Raw genomic sequence first — 19,636 nt, 5'->3', positions numbered from 1 at the left:
TCCCCTTTGTGGGTAAAAGTAACTTGCTGATTTCAGTAGGATATTTGTAACAAATGTGAAAAAGTCATCAAAAACTAAATAAATATACTGTTAACAATAACATACTGTTTAAATAGCGCAAATGTGATGAACGTTCTACTCTGTAACACTTCATGGATGTGGCACTGTTTTTCAGGTCCTGCTATTCCTAGAACAGGCGGGGGTACACATCGACAAAGGTTTCAGGCCCATTGTGTTCATGATCGCATCCCTCAACTTCATCTTCGACTCGGGCGTGTATCTCTTAATGAATAAGAAGTACCGACAGAATATTGCAAGGATATGTTGTGGTTCTGGACCTGGAAACACGTCTGTAAGACCCAGTGAACAGAATCGTGGTTGAAGTGGTGATATCGTTCCAGTGTTGGTCTTGTGTGGGGTGTTGTGGAGTGGTACAAAAGTACTTTAGTCACGGTGTGTGATGGTTGTCAAGGGGATAGCGGTTGCATTGGTGACGTCGTCATTGTTGGTGTTACATGTTGTGGAGATGGTAGCCACGGTGATAGTGGTTGAAGCGGGGACGTCGTCATTGTTGGTGTTACATGTTGTGGAGATGGTAGCCATGGTGATAGTGGTTGAAGCGGGGACGTCGTCATTGTTGGTGTTACATGTTGTGGAGATGGTAGCCATGGTGATAGTGGTTGAAGCGGGGACGTCGTCATTGTTGGTGTTACATGTTGTGGAGATGGTAGCCATGGTGATAGTGGTTGAAGCGGGGACGTCGTCATTGTTGGTGTTACATGTTGTAGAGATGGTAGTCACAGTGCTGGTGTGGCATGGTTGCCATTGTGATAGTTGTTGAAGCGGGGACGTCGTCATTGTTGGTGTTACATGTTGTGGAGATTGTAGCCATGGTGATAGTGGTTGAAGCGGGGACGTCGTCATTGTTCGTGTTACATGTTGTGGAGATTGTAGCCATGGTGATAGTGGTTGAAGTGGGAATGTCTTCAATGTTGATGTAACATGCTGTTGGTATGGTAGCCATGGCAATAGTGGTTGCATTATGGACGTCGCCAGTATTTAATTGGTGTTACCTGTTGTGTTAGCCATAGTGGTTGATGTTGCAGTGGAGTCGGTCGTCTAATTGTTAGTGTAAAATGCAGTGAAAACACTTCAGTAATTCGTGATGTGTCTGACGTCTCTGAGATATTGGCCAACTGTTATCAATACAGATCCTGAAACAAATAGATTAAAGACAGCCCATGCAAGTCTGTAATATGTAATCAGTCCAAATGGACTGCCGTTTCTGAAAACGAAGAAAGTCTTGCTTTGCTCCTCTATATTCTATATTATAAACGGAAGAAGCCTTTTGATGTAAACACAGTTAATTACAGAAACAAAATGCCAGTCGAAGTGGCTATCAAACAACATACCTAAACGAGGCTATCAATTTGTAATAAAACACTTGTTTAGCTACGCATATCTTTTTATCTGTGTGTCAATGTTTATATACATTTACCATGATAATGAACGTTAAGATCATTCCGCACCTTACCATAACAAACTCTAAAGAGTTGTCATCTCAAATCCGTAATCCAGTCTCTTTTTCCAATTATCATCATATTGTAACATTTTTAGGGGTGTTTGACAGGGGTGGAAATAACCCATTGCCCGACGTCCGAGTCCAGTGTTCTTTTCTGTCGGGCAAGCAAATTTGTATATCACACTGTACCGGTGTCCAGTTGACTTTCCAATGTTAATTATGTTTATTTAAAAAAATCAGCAGGAAAACGGTCGGTATAGTGGCAATATTATCAGGGCAAGTGACATTACATGTGCCACTGTACCGGAGTACACTATCAATTTTATAGTTATTTCCACCCCTGAATTTGTATGAAGGCATAAAGAATATCTTAACCAGTCTTTAAAACATGTATATATATATATATATATATATATAGACACATACAATACAACACACAATACATAAATGGTGGGAACACTCACCATACGTCATAACACTAGATGTATAGATTTAAGTCCAAGAACATACTGACAACAAATAATTGAATTTTCTCTATAACGTCTAAACATTCTGAATGAAATTAGATTAATTTAAACATAACATATTTTAAAAAATGATTTAAGCGAAATATCTCCTTGGACTCTTTATCTGTTGAAACACTTAAAACATATTTTAGCTAGTATTGCTGTCTGATTTGAATGTCTTTGTCACGAAAGATTTCTGGTAAAGTATACACCTAAATATTTATGGGGCTATATATTCATGAATACTAGATTCTAGAACAACTGCTACTGTTAGACTCAACAGAACAAACATATAAGATGGAGGTTGTTTCAAACGACAAGATTCGTTCTCTTAGAACGGGGACTACCAAGAAAAGGACCAAACGTGTTTACGAGGGAAACACATAACAAGGAGCTGGTGGCACCTGAAACAAAGCGTTCGTGCGTGGAAATTGACATACTTTTAAGACAGAGTTAGCCTTAAGATCGCTTTGCAGAACGGGCCCCAGGAATTTATATCGGTTAATCCTGCGATTGGAGCGTTCCTGTCTCCTTGGCCTTCCAAGGTATGATTATCTTAAGTACGCGCAGACATCTCACAATTAATACGTGGAGAAAACTGGCAAGGTTTACCAAACATATTCCGTCAAGGCAGTGTGAGGACACAAAACACTGTCGTAATCTGTGAATTTATTTCTCAAGCTGCTGAGGAGAGGTTTACAAGAGGTTGGTTTAAACAGAGAGAAATGCCATGTTAGCCAAATGTCCGTGTGTCACTGCGTACCATGTAAATTTCATGGCAACCTGTTCGCTTCATGCCAAACATTGACTTGTATTGAGGAATCATATTTTTGTGTGTAAGGAATATCCTAAATCCAGCATTATAGAAGTCTCTCAGCAGCTCCAGACCTCTTAGGTACTTGTCTATGTCCGGCTCTGGGTGAGATCTCAGCTTGATATGAAGTTCAAAACAAAACTGTTTCACATTTTTCAAACTTCCGCTTTGTAACATTTCAGGAAAGGCAAACCACTCCGAAGCTTCAATATCAATCTTGAGCAGATCGATTATAGCCTAGAATAGAAAAAAAGTTAACGGAGTTAATACAATCGTTAATACAATCGTGCAATAAAATTAGAAGGGTCGGCGGGGCGATGAGAACCACAGATAATACAAATGCTGAGCTTATAGTAATTGTATTACTAACATTTTGCGTTCATCGCGTTTAATATACATGTATTTTTGGTTTTCAACACTCCGCTCAGTAGTATTCCAACACTGTAACTTTACATGTATTATTTATAAATTATATCCGAACATAACCAAAATAGCCTTAAGTGGATCCATTGATATATCAAAGTAACTGACTGCATGATGTAAAATGCCAAGATATTAAGGATAAAACTGGATACTTTGTAGTTGAGGTGATTTGAGGGAACCATAAAGATACAGGTGATGCCACTGTTATGTCCAAATTGGATCGTTTACCGTTAGTCGCCACCTTGCTGGGATATTGCTGAGTTTAGCTTTCAGCCACAAACACGTTGAGAAAAATAGTGATTAAAAAAAAGATTTGCTGTCATTATTATACGTCGCATTCTCTGGTGAGATTTGGAATGCGTTCTACTGATGTGAACCTATTTATCAAATGGAACATATATTATGATAAAAAAAGATATTATTTCTAAAACACCTGTATGGCAAATAAAGTTACGTTCTAGGCATGTTCTGTTTCAATGTTTGAAAACAATTTTGAAACAGAGTATTCCAACTGCTAATCGAACTCGGGCGAACACGAGACAAGCCCAACGTTAATATTAACAGAATGTTGCAATAGCTACATGCCGAAATGTAATGGACAGTGACACCTGTCAAGACATATCTGATCCATACGAAGTGGCAGTGGTGGTGCAGTTATGTATTGCCGGCACTGCTGACAATATGGGCGTGAGTGAGTGAGGGAGGGAGGGAGGGAGGGAGCGAGCCCGGGTCTTCGGCGTGACAAGCGAACGCTTTAACCACTAGCTACTCCACCACTGATAACGTCAAACAGCCAAAAGGTGATTATCCCAGTGTTGACGTTCCCTACACAACAAACACCCCTGTACGATAGGTAGTGAGTTGGGGAATCACACGCGGACGTCGTGATCGATGCGGACATTATTGCATCATCTGGACACAAACACTTACAAACGCTGCGTGCCTTTCTGAGTTGCTGTTTGCAACAGATGTCGTAATGCCATTGTTCAGAATGTTTAATAAAGTCTTAACGTGTATATGCGTTCAATAAAGATTGTTGGAGTGTGTAGTTCACCACATACATTGGGATCCGGGTTAGAATAGATCTTCAGCAACCAATGCTTGTCGTAAGAGGCGACTAACGGGCTCGGTGGTCTCGCTGACTTGGGTGACATCGTATCCCAATTGAGTAGATCGATTCTCATGTCGTTGTTTGGTCCAGACTCGATTTGGTCCAGACCGCTTCCATATAGCTGGAATGTTGCTGCTACGGCGTATAACTAAACTCACTCACTCATATGCTTGTGCCCATGGTCACTAGTCATATCACTTACCACATGCTGCAGTTATTGTGTTCCTTTTAAATTCATTTTACATAGTTTGTGTCCCACCAAAATACGTTTCCTGTTCTAACACGTCTTAGATAGCGTAAAATACATCCGTCTTACCTGTGTGTGATTATTTTCCTTTAAAATGGACGAGAAGGTTCGCATTCTCCAACCCTTGTTGTTTGTGCTGTGGGTAGAATTAAGGCCTGTCTTATGGAAATGAATGTTACTTCTCCTGTCGTGGTCTGATACCTTTGTCATGCTGAAACAATATATTTACAATGAGTGTTTGTGTGTTTGTGTGTGCGCCCATGTGCGTGTGCATGTACGTGAGTGCGTGCGTGCGTGTGTGTTTGTGTGCGTGTTTATGTGGTTATTAAATTCATAAAGGTATATGGGGACTATAGTGTAAAGGCTGCAAAAACTGAAAAACTGCTGACGGTGGGGATACACTCACTAAACGTTCTTGTGTATTTGGGGGCGGTGGGGTAGCCTAATGGGTAACGCCGAAGACCCGGGTTCGAATCCCCACACGGGTGCAATATATGAAGCCCAATTCTGGTGTCCCCCGTCGTGCTATTGCTGGAATATTGCTAAAAAGGCCTTAAAACAATACTCACTTACTCACGTGCATGTTTGTTATGCGTTAAACATGACTACACAAACATGATTCGCTTACGGAAATGATTCACCAGTATCACGTTTCCACAAACATACAAATAACCCAACCGCTGACATCCAACACCCTAGAGTATTTAATAGTCAATTTCTAAATAAATTCAATTTATGGTCTAGTTCCTCAAATAGACGTGGGGCGGTGAGGTAGCCTGGTGGTCAAAGCGTTCGCTCGTCACGCCGAAGACCCGGGTTTGATTCCTCACATGAGTACAATGTGTGAAGCCCATTTCTGGTGTCCCCCGCCGTGATATTGCTGAAATATTGCAAAAAAACCGCGTAAAACCATACTCACTCACTCAAATAGACGTACTGACACTATATATCCATAGCCATTCACAATCTGCTGGAATAGGTCGTCGTGAATGATACAATAGTATATACATATTAGTTAATATGGGGAATCTATGCATGTTTAATGCTACATGCATTTCATACTATATCACTCCAATAGTACACAAAACGTTACCCTCCTTCCTTAATGACGGAGGTACCTATCTTCAGCGTTCACGTCTTGGTCTGTCTACGGTGCCCCAGTCTGTATGAAGCCTCCCACATAAGTTTTATAACCGTGATACTGTGGCATCCGAGGGCGTTGGCAACAGCATTGTATGTCGACCCCATCTAGCACCATCCCAATGGCTTTTTCTCTCTCTTCAGCTGTTAATCGTGGCATATTTCTCGTACTTGTATATCATATAATCTTTTCTAGGCTCTCTTCATACCCTATAGAATTATTCTACATGTGAAATTGATGCAAATACTGCTTGAATATTGCTGCGTTTTGGCGATTGATATAGCTATGTGTAAACAGAAAATGGAAAAATGTTACTTTGCAAGCAACAATGTTAACAAAGATCATTGTAGAAATTCCTAAACATTTGTTCACAATATCAAAGACACGTTTTACATGTTTTCACTAATGCAAATCAGCAGAAAATGTTTTAAAAGACTGAAATCATAGGAATGATTATTTTCCAATTTTACACACTCTACAACAGTTGTTTCTTGGTTTAATAGTTGAAAAAGGTGATTTTAAATGGTTTATCTTTGTCCCAAAGTAGAATTTTAGAACCTTTTTTGGACATCTAACTTACTGTTATTGGTTTATTTCGGCATGGACGAAAATAGGACAATTTAACTCTTCTGAAAAAGATGCATTTCATTTGAATGCATTTGAAATTTATTTTCGTGATTTCGTGTTGTTAAGCTTTCTTGTACACTAATACCTTCTAACATATCTTTGATAGTTTTTCAGTAATTCATAAAGGTAGGAGGGTAACGTTTCTTTTGGCGTCTAGTGTATTTCATTCAATGACTTTTATCGGGCTTCTATAGAATAACAGCTTTTTGAAATAATATAAACTTACTGGGTGTTCCGGGGTAACTTGAAGGGTATTTCCTGATTAGTGAATTTGTAGGCTGTACCTCACCATAAGATTTTCGTGAGAAAATTTGTAAAATCTATTCCTTTCGCTAGATCATCATTTTCTGAATGCAATTGTCTGTCTACGATTCATCTTCTAACTCAGTTGAAACCTAATGCAGCGTTCATTTGGCTGCGGCACATAATTGTTTTATTTCTGGTGTATTTTCAAGTTCATGTCGCATGCAGATGGACATTCCTGTTGGGTTTTGCTTCATTCATCACAGAAATGTTGTTTTTTCTTCTATCCTCCAATGCAAGCATAGCCTATGATGTAGCAACAATGATTCTCTTGAATGTCTGTGAAGTGTACTGTGAAGGTATACTAGGCTGCTGACACATTGCAGAAGGAAATAGGGCTGGGACGGGTAGGAATAAATGGAATCGAGTACCCGCATGTGCTTACCCGAATCGGAATCGAGTACCCGGAAATGTAAGGAATACAGCGCTTCTGTCAACTGTCTGAAAATTCAATCACGGGTTGACAGAGATTATTATAGAAACTTGAAAGAATGGCAATAAGACATTAAAACAGATCTTAGGCTATTTAATTTACGTCTATTTAACCAATATAAAGAGTATCAGCATTACTTACATTCCTCGTTACACTGGAAAAAAAGTCCACATTTACAAGCTTGGAAATGTCTTGGAAAGATGATGTTTCCAAGACATTTCCAATTTTGGAAAGATGATGTTTCCAAGACATTTCCAATTTTGGAAAGATGATGTTTCCAAGACATTTACAATTTTGGAAATACGAGATTTCCAAAAATTTACAATTTTGGAAATGTCCACAAGGGGGGATAACTTGTGGGTGATGGTAAATGATTGTTCTTTGCACGCCCAGGACCTAATCCCTTGTTAACTGATGAGTAAGTCAAGGCAGTTAAGAGTCACCAATTAACAAGGCCTACTGCCTTGTTAAATTAATGAGTGAGTGAAGTCAGTTTAGACAGCCTCTGGAAGGAAAACCAAGTTGCAAGTTTTTATGCCTCTTAAAGAAGCCTCTGGAAGTAAGTTATATCTTTGATGGCCATTTAGAAGTGGAATGCATACAAAGAGCAAGACTTATGGATGTCAACTTCCTTACTGTGACCTGATTTTCACCTGATGAAGGAGCAAGCATATGCTCCGAAACATCGTGTTATTCACAATAAAGAAGTTGACATCCATAAATCTTGCTTTTCTTATTAAAAAGGTAAGTTATTAAAATCCACTGAGCTGTAGGTTTGTTAATCATGTCTCGATGTGATTATCGCTCTAACACACCTGAGAGATTCGTTAACAGTGTTGTATGCACAGGCGGTGAAAGTTGTATTGTATTGAATTTGGTTGGTTGCATATTGTTTTGTGTTATGCTGTCAGTTTGTATGTATGTGTGAATGAGGAACCTCACATATTATGACATTGAAATCAAACTGAACTTAACATTATTCCATGGTCAATATCGCAATGTGAGTGAAATGGTAGTATACGGAAGTTTGTTTCACATTTTTGATAATACCTTCTTTTATGCAGATAAAATTATTAAAAATGAAGGAATAATGCCATGCTTCTCTCAGAGTAAGGGAAGATAATTTATATAGTGATTCTTATCAAATTAGATATTTCTTTATCGTCCGAACGGAATTCACAAATTACAGATGTTTTGTGTGGGTTTGTGTGCATGCACTCGTGTATAACATCTAACTTGATAGGTATTAAAATCAAGCCGTTTGTAACCATGACTATATTGGTTGGAACACTTGAGGAACAAAAATAATTTCTCGCTTCAAAAGGAACTGGAACAGTAACATTTTTCATGTTATCATATGAGCTTCAAAACATTGAATGAAATAAATGCTGTATGATGAAATGGATCAGAGAACATTATAATGGCATAAATGACGTGTTTATGACACATGTAATGGTAAAAATACATAATCACTATGTTAGTTAACTCATGACCAGACACGTCAAACTGGTACCGATAGATTTATATCTAAAATGTAAAAATTCAGTATTTCTTAGTACCTGAAATAGAAAACACGAATTTGGATGAGATGTTTTAATCTGAGATCAATCTGTAGAACTTAAATCAACTTCAAAAGATTGGTCATTCGCAAACTGAAGCAGATCTCACTTATACTGCAGTAAACAATATGGGGATACATAACGAAACATACCACTTACGTGATAACAACTCCCTGTTTATTGCATAGAACGGCATTCCGATGTACATCGTTCAGAATAAACAAGCTGATTGAATGTTGATTGATTCCATCACTTGGATAATGGAGTGGATTTCGACTTGTTGATCTTACTCTCCTGTTGACCTCAACGATGTGCTACTTGCTGAAGTACCTGTTGTTGTTAATTTGCTGCTTGTCACTATGCATATATACTTCTATTCACCTGGTTGTAGTAACTTTTATCCAGATAATGGCGTGAGAATATACATGGAAACTCCCCCTCTATCGACCTTTGGTCCAAACGGATGAGTTAAGAAAAAAGGTCGATGTCCCGTCCTTTAGCCATTTCACATTGGATTATAGAGACAATGATGGGCCTACGTGTTGATAGAAGAGGATATTCCGGATTATGCGAATGAGAGCACACCTAATGAGAAAACGAGCCAAATATATGTATAAAGATAGTGTTTTATTTCACAGAACTTTTCGTTCCCGCCGCTCACGCGTAGATAAATTACAGTCGTTAATAATAACCTTCATTAATCGGACAATACCAATGATGTAATTGTGTGTTACGTCAATTATGAAAAAGACAATTTATTATCTGCCCTTGTCATTACAGAGTTCTCTCCCTTTCCGGGTACTCGATTCCTAGAAATAGGACTCGATTCAAGGTGTACCCGACCCGGATTCGAGTACCCGAGTACCCGTCCCAGCCCTAGAAGGAAACGTATACGTCATGCATTTCAAGATCTAAAGTCAAATCCATCCACACATGCAAACTAGAAGCCAGATAGCAAAGTTGTGTAGGGCCAATGTTGGTATATGGTTGTTTGGTTGGCCAACAGTTTGACAACATTGGCCCAACGTTATCTTAATGACTTAAAAGTAACGGTGGCTTTTGACACGTTGGTCTAACAGTGGGCCAACATTTGAAAAACTCTGCCTATTTTCCCTGATCTTACATCTATTTCACAAAGTTGGGCCACCGTTGGCCCAACATTGTGAATAATAGAGTGAGCACACGGCCATTTTTAGCCATGCTTTCTTATTAAGATTTTGATGAAAGTTGAAATAATTACACAGACAAAAAGAAAGAATCCATTTCCCCTGTCTTTCAACTACGATACAGTGAATTTTACAGCGTTATTTTCTCCAAATCGAATACCAAACTTGTCATCATTGATAGCTTTACCTGATATTCAAAGAGCAGACGACACTACATTTCTGGAGGCCTTCAACTGGTAAATATGCATTGTTATTTCTGTGATACTGATTGCAAATATATTGTGAAATAATTGGTTTAAATCATCATTTAGGCTGAAGAAACTGACGCATACTGTATTGAAAGGCAATTGATTGAGTAGATAAAAGATTTAATTGACTCTTTTCTTTAGGTAGCCTGTTTAAACCACTTTGATCAATCTCATTTCATTTTAAATTATTTAAATGTATTGTGTTTACTTTATTATCATTATGTGTTTGTCAGTTACACTCCTGTTTCCATATACAACTCCCGTATACGGCGACGTTTCTATGTAGATTCTTACACCGTTATCAAGCTAACAGTGACTACAACCAAATGATGAGAAGTATATATATATATGTACATAGTATGTTTTGTCAAATAAACATAATTGGAAGCGGCCAGTTGGGGACTAAGAACAACAAATTGATCTAGTGAGAAAGGGAGTGGGGAGTGGGGTGGAATGATAGGTTGTAACAACCTGATAGGGTGATTTGATAGAGTCTATAGTTTGATTAGTTCTTCATATTCCAATGGTATGTAGTGGGGGCGGTGGGGTAGTCTAGTGGTTAAAGCGTTGGCTCGTCACCGAAGACCCGGGTTCGAATCCCCACATGAGTACAATATGTGAAGCCCATTTCTGGTGTCCCCCGCTGTGATATTCCTGGAATATTGCTTAAAGTGGCGTAAAGCCAAACTCAGTCAGTCAGTGGTATGTAGTATCCTTGGTCTCTATTGGTCAAAGGTTTGTGGCCGCTGATTTTGATGGCTTCCAAATGTTTTCTTTTTGTGAAGTCCTGATTCTTGGTGGATAAGATTTCGAATTTGTCAAACCAGCCCCCTAAAACTAAGTTTGGCGTCATCTCAACCCTGATCAAGCACGCTAAGAACATTTGCTCCAGCAGCCATGACCTAGAACATGAGCGGAACCACCTACAACATGTCTTCACGAGCCTCAACCAGTAACCCACCAACTTATAGTCACCATTTGAGTCCAATGAATTGCTCACTAACACAAAATCTAATAATTGCAACAAAACCAAATTTTGCAGTCACATGAAACGACAGACCAATGAAGAACTAATCAAACTATAGACTCTATCAAAGCACCCTATCAGCTTGTTGTTACAACTGAATCCCCCCCCTTGTTTATTGGCTTCATCACCATTCCATTTGTTCTTAGTCCCCATCTGGCCTCTCCCAATAATGTACCAGTTGTTATTCAATTACATGTTTTTGTTAATGTCAATCTGCTGATTGTCAGACAGACAGACAGACAGACAGACAGAGAAGTTTATTTCTCAACCAACCAACGGTGGTACATGAGAATATATAAATACATAGGTAAACAAATATATACATGGCAAGTGGCTGGACATGATCATTTGAATATTACTTAGTAAGCGATTTATACAATACATTCAGAAATGACTTTAAGTTCTTTAGATGTTTAGTAGTTTTATTACATAATAATTTCTTTAACATTGAATGTTTTTGGAGATCACACATATATGTCGCGAGATAGGTATTTCGCTGTTGGAGAAGGGTTTCACATCTAAAGAGATAGTGAAACTCATTCCCAACAACGTTAGCGTTACACAACTTACATATTCTTTCCTCTTTTTGAATAGAATGCCATCGGCCGGTTTCAATTGGAAGTTTTTTTGTTGCAAGTTCTTAGTTTTAATATATGGAAATATATATCCCTGGATAAGTATAAGTAGTTTTCAAAACATAGTTTATCTTAAAACATTAAAACATTGACCTTAAGAACTAGTTTCTATGGAGCTACGCCAATGTTGTAAAAACTGATCTTTGAGAGTAGCTTCAACTTTTAGGACCAACCATGACGTGGTGACATTGTGGGGGTTTGAGAAAACCTCTGATAAACCGCAGGTATTAAGTATTCTTGTAACAAAAGATATCCATCGGAGTTGACAACCAAAGTTATTAACAGAGATAAAATTATACATCAGTGAGGAGAGTTTACAGTATTGGTTATTTGTTGCTACTTTATGCCAAAAAGAAATAACTCGTTTGTATAATTTGATGTAGAGCGGTTCTCGGCCAAACTCGCCATACACCATAAAGTTTGGAGTGGAGCTTCGAAGGCCAACAGCAAATTTAACAAATCTGAGATGTACTTTTTCTATAATGTTCAAGTTTTCAAATCCCCATACTTCGTTAATGTCAATCTGCTGCTTGTCAAAACATACTACGCATATATACTTCTCATCATTTGGTTTTAGCTTGATAATAGAGTAAGAATCTACATCCGAACGTCACTCTGTGCAATAAACAAGAAGTTTTCAATCATTAAGTTGTATGTTTCAAATAAAACATAAGGTCAAATACTATGTCCTTTTACGATAGTTCTCATGTCTAAAATTATGATATCTGACAGTTTCATGAAAGTTTTGGTGGTTTTTTTTCAGGAGCGGTTCGAAAAACCTGTCAGCGGCGACAGCCAAAAGACCTAAGACAAGAATATTTTCAAGAAATACAATAATGTTCAAATAACAATGAAAAAAAGAATTAAATAGTTCACTTGATTAACTTGTTGTGTTGTTTAATTATGTTTCTGACTGCAGAAGTCAGGAAAGAGCTAAATGTTGTAATGGTGGTGCCAACATAAGGCCAACAAAATCACTACGTTGGGCCAACTATGGGCCATGGGTTTGTATGAATTTTCGTTTATTGGCCCAACAAGGAGCCAACATGATGGGCCACTGTGGAGCCGATGAGCATATCCAAGTGGGCCCATCGTCAGTTTGACAACCATGGGCCAACCAAACCGGTGATTATGGGCCAACTATGGGCCAACATATCATTGCTATCTGGGAAGTTGTATATCCAAGCAGAGCCCACATGACAACGTATAAGTGCACACAGCAATATTTGATGAGCATATCTTTCGAAGGTATAGCTTAATGTGAAATTAAAACAGCGGTCAAGTCAGTGTCGGAAACACGGGAAATGCGATAATATCAAGCATTTTCTATCGTGTTTGTCTGTGTTACAATAGTGTAAAATCTGGCTTTTGGACCCGTATTTATGAAAGCACACACCTTGGATCATACGAGTGGACATGGCAGCCATATGCTGTAGCTACATCGTCGTCGAAGCTCCAGTCGTAGTTGATCCTGAAAGATGTACGGTGGAACTGATCAGGAGAAAACACTACACCCGCACGCACGCACGTACGCACGCACATACATAGTGGAACAACATGCCCATGTTCTCCGAGGATTACACAAATTATGTTCTGAGTGAGGTGCGAAAACTCGAACCTCAAGGATCCTAACTTACAATACCTATATTTCATATTTTATAACAAAACACACACACGTCGCTGGAAGTGTGAACCTGCTGGTGGTTATTCAGTTAGAATCATTGGCAGTCCGTCACAATAGTGGCCTAGTTGTTAAAGCCTCCGCTCGTCACGCCGAAGGCCCGGGTTCGATTCCCCACATGGCTACAATGGGTGAAGCCCATTTCTGGTGTCCCCCGCCGTTTTTGCTGGAATATTGCTAAAAGCGGCGTAAAACCCAACTCACACATTTATTCACAAATTTTAAAGGGATTGGGGACAAATTTTCCAACTTAAAATACCCGCTACCCAATATTTACATACATACATTTTCAATTATATGCATCTCAGGAAAGACTAGAGAGAAGAGATAGGAAAGTTAAAGAGAGAAGAGAGGAAGGGACACAATTTATGTGATCACTCAAAACGTTTTGATTGATGAATAAAAGTTTGCACACATCTGAAAACTTATTCATTCACTCACTCACCGACAATATCGATGATAATGAAGTATAGATGTAACTAGTCATCAAAGCTTGTCACCAGACATGGGCATTTTCAACGTATGAATAAATTGATCAATCTTTGTCAAATGTGATACAACTATCTGGAATGAATATAACAGACCTACCCAAATGAGTATATATTGCAGGGTGTCTTCATTCCGTAGGGATGGTCTTCACAAACGTTCCAACCGCCGTCAAACTCATTGCCTCGCCTGACCACCTTTTTACACGAAATCTGTACGCTGTTCACATAGCTGAATAAAAAAACCCATTGAGTTATTTACTCTCGTTCAAACTCAAAAGCCCCTTCCTTAAAAACAACAATTTAAATAGGTCATTAATCCTTACACATAACACGTTAATCCAGATATGCGTTGGACAATTACGTTTTTGCAGCTTTAAGGGAATGGAATGTTTTCTGGCTGCCTTTCATATACATCTTTATCATTATCGTTTGAAAACGGGACAAAACATTCATAGAAGATTTTACCATAATGGCGCTATTAATTGCAGAGCACGAGCTTATTAGATCAGAGTTACGAAACTCTTTGCATTCTTACACATAGAGCAAATAGGGACACTGGCATGACGAGTTTACACTTGTTTTTTTGAGCCTGTCACCCGCTTATGGGCGCATCACAAGAAGGGCAAAGAGAGATTGGGATCGGGGGGAATGGGAGACTAAGGGCCTTCAAACACAACAATGTCAGGTTAAAACTTAAAGATGTAAATCAGGGTCCTGATCCACAAACCGTTCGTAACGTTACGACCTGTTGTAACTCTATTGGTTTATCAATGACTTACGAATGTCGTAGCGCTACGAACGTTTTGTGGATCAGGGTCCGAAACTCAGATCGCTCATGTTTCACAGTGCATTTCTGATGTGAAAATCCTGGATGTCAATCAATAAACTAAAAATTGAATGACAACAAAACTGACATCTTGCTGACCAGTTAAACCATGAATCGGACCAAGCTTAAAGTGGACTCGATTACAGTTGGTCACTCCGTGCTAACTTTCAGTACAACAGTAAAACATCTTGGGGTCATCATGGACTCGAACCTTTCTATGGAGGACAATATCAATAACGTGTGTCGTACATGCTATTTCCATGTGAGGAACATCGCCAACATCCGTCACCTGTTGACATGTGATGCATCACACTATTTGGCCAGATCCATGATCCTCTCATGGTTCGATTACTGCAACAATCTACTGGGTAATGTGCGTCAGGATCTTGTCACCAAATTACAGCGCGTTCAGAATGTAGCTGCACGGACCATCACCAGAAGCAGGGAGCGGTCACACATCACACCAGTCCTTGTCAAGCTCGACTGGATGCCGATCAAAGCAAGGATCGAATACAAGATCTTGTGCATCACATACCGCTGTATCAAAGGCTCAGCTCCATCCTACCTGACCAATTTGGTGAAAGAGTATGTTCCTCCTCGATGCCTCAGATCAGTTAACAACTCACTGCTCACAATTCCCTCAGCCAAACTGAAAACCTTTGGACACAGACGCTTCTCTTTCACATCCGCCTCTCTCTGGTATGATCTGCCCTTCATCTTCTTCTGCCTTCTAGTCAACCTTCCAACTTCCTCTTCCGAAAATGTCACCCTGATGCCTAGTCTAGCTGTGTTATCAACAGCGCCGCGAGCAATCACTTGGTGTTTGGTAACACCTGGTTTGCGCTATGCAAGATGACTTATTATTATAATCAGGCCGAACCAGAATAGGAACCTGTGATCATTGGTTATAGGCGTGCTCAAGTGATGAACTGCACCAAATTGATGCGATTTGACATGACAGTCTGTGTAAAAAGTGATACTTGCGTCTAACACTTGCTTTGGTATCAACGGTCGGTGATCATAAACCAAGTTAAGTATAGAGCTAGAACTTTGGAGTCAAACTCGGATCATTGCCCGATTTAGGGACGCTCCTAAGGTAGGAACTTTAGCCCTCTTGACCAACCATTCTCTCCTTGCGTATATAGGATTCTCCCTGTGAGCTGAAGAACGCACGACTATTTCACAATTGATACATAGCTGTGTAAACTTTTCCTTTCTTTGTTTAGACCCAAAAGTGTTTGGTTTAATTATGTTTTTCGAACTCTATTCCTATCACTATCTTTTCTGATCGAAATGGAAAAAGACATACACGCTGGTATTTGCATGAGTTCCAGGTAATCAAAGTTTATTGTTTATTTGTTTTTACTTGTGGTATATCTGTGACAGCTGTCGTCTGTCCAACGTCTTCAGCACCTGCAGCGTGGGCATGGGTTGTCCTACTGTCACGGGATTCTGAAATATCAAAAGAAGAAAGTGACAAAATCGGACAACATGTTTGATCATATACCTATATCTATATGATAAAGACCAATAGCGTTAAATAGTATGTAAGAGATCAAAACCAGAAGCGGATAACATTCAACTCCCAGAGCGTGTCACCTTGACTTTGGAAGGTGATGTCTCCTACTTTGTTGAAACCAATGAGCACTGGTAGGGTGATAACAAACGTAATCGAAGAGAATCGGGATCCTGGCTTGCCAAAGGGACGCAACTCTGCGCAACGAACTGGGTGACTAGGTCTCCTGTGAATTGGATGACTAGGTCTCTTGTGTCCCGAGATAATGATAAGTTATTGGTCAAGTATCATCTGACCATATCTCAAACCACCCTTAATGCAAGACCTCGACAAGCACTGTTTGGAATCCATTTTAGAACTTATTTCAACAACGTTTTCCTGTTATAACAGTGCATCTGGCATTAAACGGCTTTTGTCTTCAAGTCAAAGATTACAGTGACATATTTCTGTAAAGCAGACAATATATTGTCTTCAAGTTAGTTACGAAGAAACCCACGCCACTTTAGACACCCTCCTCTTCACTGACAGTATCATCCGACTCATCAGCTCCTCCATCAGCACAACCTACTTCACCAGGCAAGACAAGATACTTTAACATACCCACAGACTCCCCATGGGATCACCCTTTTCACCCATCATCACAGAGACCTGTATGCCAGACCTAGAAGATAGAGCCCTCCAGACCATCACCCCAATCTGGTGCTACAGAACAGTTGACAACGCATTTGTTATCACATATTACCAATATTATACCAAACAAATCCAAACCACATAACTTGAGAAAAACACCCCAATAAAACAAAAACAAAACATGAACACAAATTACAAACAAACCATCCAGTACTTCAGCTCCCCTTACCACTTCTTTCAAATTACCAAATTCCCAGTTCATACAAATTAAATTATGCAACACTAGCGTCCGCCTTCAGGTTGCCACATCCTTTGGTCAAATCACCTCTCTTTCGATCAAATACTAAATGGCCCGGCTGGCCCGTTTGCGAAATAAGCATTATGTCGGAAAGCGCACGTTATCTCCAAATCTAAATATTGTACATCACTTGCTTGATAGCAGTGTTAGCCTCTGCACTGAAACGTCGCTTATGTTAAATAACAAAAAGGTTGTATATCTATAGAACTTTGTACGTTGTTCGTCACATCAACTTCTAAATGTTACCCAGAGAGGCGAGGTGAGGTGAAATTGGGTTTAACGTCGTGCTTGAGAATATTTCGCTCATATGACGACGTGCTACTCATAGAAGTTCAAGTATGGTTGTCACGTAACGAGAGTGAGTGAGTGAGTGAGTTGCGTTTTACGCCGCACTCAGCAATATTCAAGCTATATGGCGGAGGTCTGTAAATAATCGAGTCTGGACCAGACAATCCAGTGATCAACAGCATGAGCATCGATCTGCGCAATTGGGAACCGATGACATGTGTCAACCAAGTCAGCGAGCCTGACCACCCGATCCCGTTAGTCGCCTCTTACTACAAGCATGGGTTACTGAAGGTTCATTCTAGCCCGGATCTTCACGGGTACACGAGACCATGCAGCAGCGCCATCAAGGTTAACCGATGAAGCTAAGCAACACCCCATTCCTTTCATCATTTTGGGCAGGACCATACGTTTACCAACTGGTCAGCAATTCAAATAATATATGCTTGTATCAGCGTAATATAAGCAGTTCTGTACGTGAATGGGTGCACTCATAGAAAAAGACAATTTGTAATTAACTACAGTGCAATAGTAAGTGACATAATAGTTTTGTTTGAATGACTATCATGGCAGAAATACTTACACCGATCACCGCTGTGTTCCTTGATGAATCGTCTAAATCCATTCTCACATTTTCCCGATATGTCCATATGAACGTTACAAATGTCATTATAATCGTCAGCACCGTGCCAACGAGGACGAAGTGCCGAAAAGTAATCATCGGCATCATGAAAAGTTTAGTATGCAAGTGGAGTCCGCTCCTTCCAAATCCACCTTTTCAAAGTGAAGTCCAATTAATCAATACCTACACTCATAACGACAGCTGTCGAGCGAATATGTGACTAAACCTTTCAACAATACATGCAGCCTTAACGTGGCATGGGCAGGGTTATTGAATTGATACATGCTCACCGGATAATGAATGGTGTAAGTGTAAGTCCTCGATGAAATCCACTTCGAACGTGAATAGTAATGACACTGATAGAAACACATTCGGTGGGAGACTGACTGAGTTTAGTTTTACGCCGCTTTTAGCAACATTCCAGCAATATCACGGCGGGTTCGGTGGGAGAGGTGAGGTGAGGTGAAATTGGGTTTAACGTCGTGCTTGAGAATATTTCTCTCATATGACGACGTGCATGCGTGTGTATGTGTATGAACGGTTGCTTGTACTAGCCCAGACTGAAGCTGGTTTTATAGTGCTAGCCCACTGAGATACCATGTCGCAGTGAAGCATGAATACCCCACTCAGACACATTATACTGACTCCGAGCCGACCAGAGCGCCAAGCAGGCACGAACAAGTACCATATTTTAATGTCTTTTGGTATGACGCGGTCGGGGATCGAATCTGCGACCGTCCGGTCTCCGGGCGGACGCTCTAACCACTACACCACGGAGGCGGTTCATTCGGTGGGAGAACGCGACATTATAGATTTCTTGCGTCCTCAAGGGGAGGCAATTCTGTGTAGACAATTGTCACGCCGCAGACAGATTCCTGTGCATATCAGTAGGACTGACTGACTGATTTTGGTTTTACGCCGCTTTTAGCAATATTCCAGCAACATCACGGCGGGGGACACCAGAGATGGGCTTTACACATTGTACCCATGTGGGGATTCGAACCCGGGTCTTCGGTGTGACGAGCCAACGTTTTAACCACTAGGCTATCCCACCACCTCACATATCAGTAGGATATTTGGAACAAACGTGAATAAGTTGTCAAAAACGGATATACTGTGTTAACAATAACATATTATGTAAATAGTGTAAATGTGATGAAAGGTGTATTCTGTAACACTTCATGGGTGTGGCACTGTTTTATTTAAGGTCTTACTCTTCCCAGCACAGACTGGGATATACATCAACAAAGGTTTCACGACCACTGTGTTCGCCATGGCATTGCTGAACGTTTAATGAATAAGAAGACAGACAGAATATTCAGGATATCTTGTCGCTCTAGACCTGATATAGAAGCAACAAAACACTTTCAACATCCATAAAAAATATCTGGTGAAATCGGTTGTACAATTCTGACTCTATCATGAGTTCTATTTCATCAGTTTCACAACTTACATGTCGTGGTGATGGTTGTCAAGGTGATAGCGGCTGTAGTGGAGTCAACCGTCACAGTACTGGTGTTACATGTTG

At 39.9% G+C, this 19,636-nt stretch overlaps 1 protein-coding gene across 2 annotated transcripts; it reads right to left on the bottom strand.

Moving 5' to 3' along the window:
- Window positions 1–2,755: 2,755 nt before the first annotated feature.
- On the bottom strand, window positions 2,756–18,484 carry LOC124283918 (probable methyltransferase-like protein 24). 2 transcript variants are annotated; one of them, XM_046719954.1, is made up of 7 exons: window positions 18,070–18,484; window positions 16,874–16,975; window positions 16,124–16,209; window positions 14,032–14,160; window positions 13,159–13,233; window positions 4,693–4,834; window positions 2,756–3,079 (listed from the first exon to the last, which is right to left on the bottom strand). In XM_046719954.1, exons 1-7 carry the CDS (start codon window positions 18,214–18,216, stop codon window positions 2,762–2,764), a joined length of 999 nt encoding a protein of 332 aa, XP_046575910.1. In that variant the 5' UTR covers window positions 18,217–18,484; the 3' UTR covers window positions 2,756–2,761. The 2 variants fall into 2 exon arrangements, with proteins under 2 accessions (XP_046575910.1, XP_046575911.1); XM_046719955.1 differs by lacking the exon at window positions 16,874–16,975.
- Between the last annotated feature and the right edge of the window lie 1,152 nt (window positions 18,485–19,636).

Source organism: Haliotis rubra, unplaced genomic scaffold (genome assembly GCF_003918875.1).
Source record: "Haliotis rubra isolate DU_JTF1 unplaced genomic scaffold, ASM391887v1 Scf325, whole genome shotgun sequence".
NCBI lineage: Eukaryota > Metazoa > Mollusca > Gastropoda > Lepetellida > Haliotidae > Haliotis > Haliotis rubra.
The sequence above is the reverse complement of the archived record's forward strand: the minus strand, read 5'-3'. Positions and strand labels throughout refer to the sequence as shown.

Bases quoted from the DNA above. Each gene is read 5' to 3' on its own strand.
- LOC124283918 (XM_046719954.1), bottom strand. From the start codon at position 18,216: ATGATGCCGATGATTACTTTTCGGCACTTCGTCCTCGTTGGCACGGTG. The intron at 16,976-18,069 runs GTAAGTATTTCT...ACTGTTCTGTAG, and splicing joins GGAACACAGCGGTGATCGGT to CACCAGATTGGGGTGATGGT. The intron at 13,234-14,031 runs GTAGGTCTGTTA...TACATCTTTCAG, and splicing joins TGCAATATATACTCATTTGG to GATCAACTACGACTGGAGCT.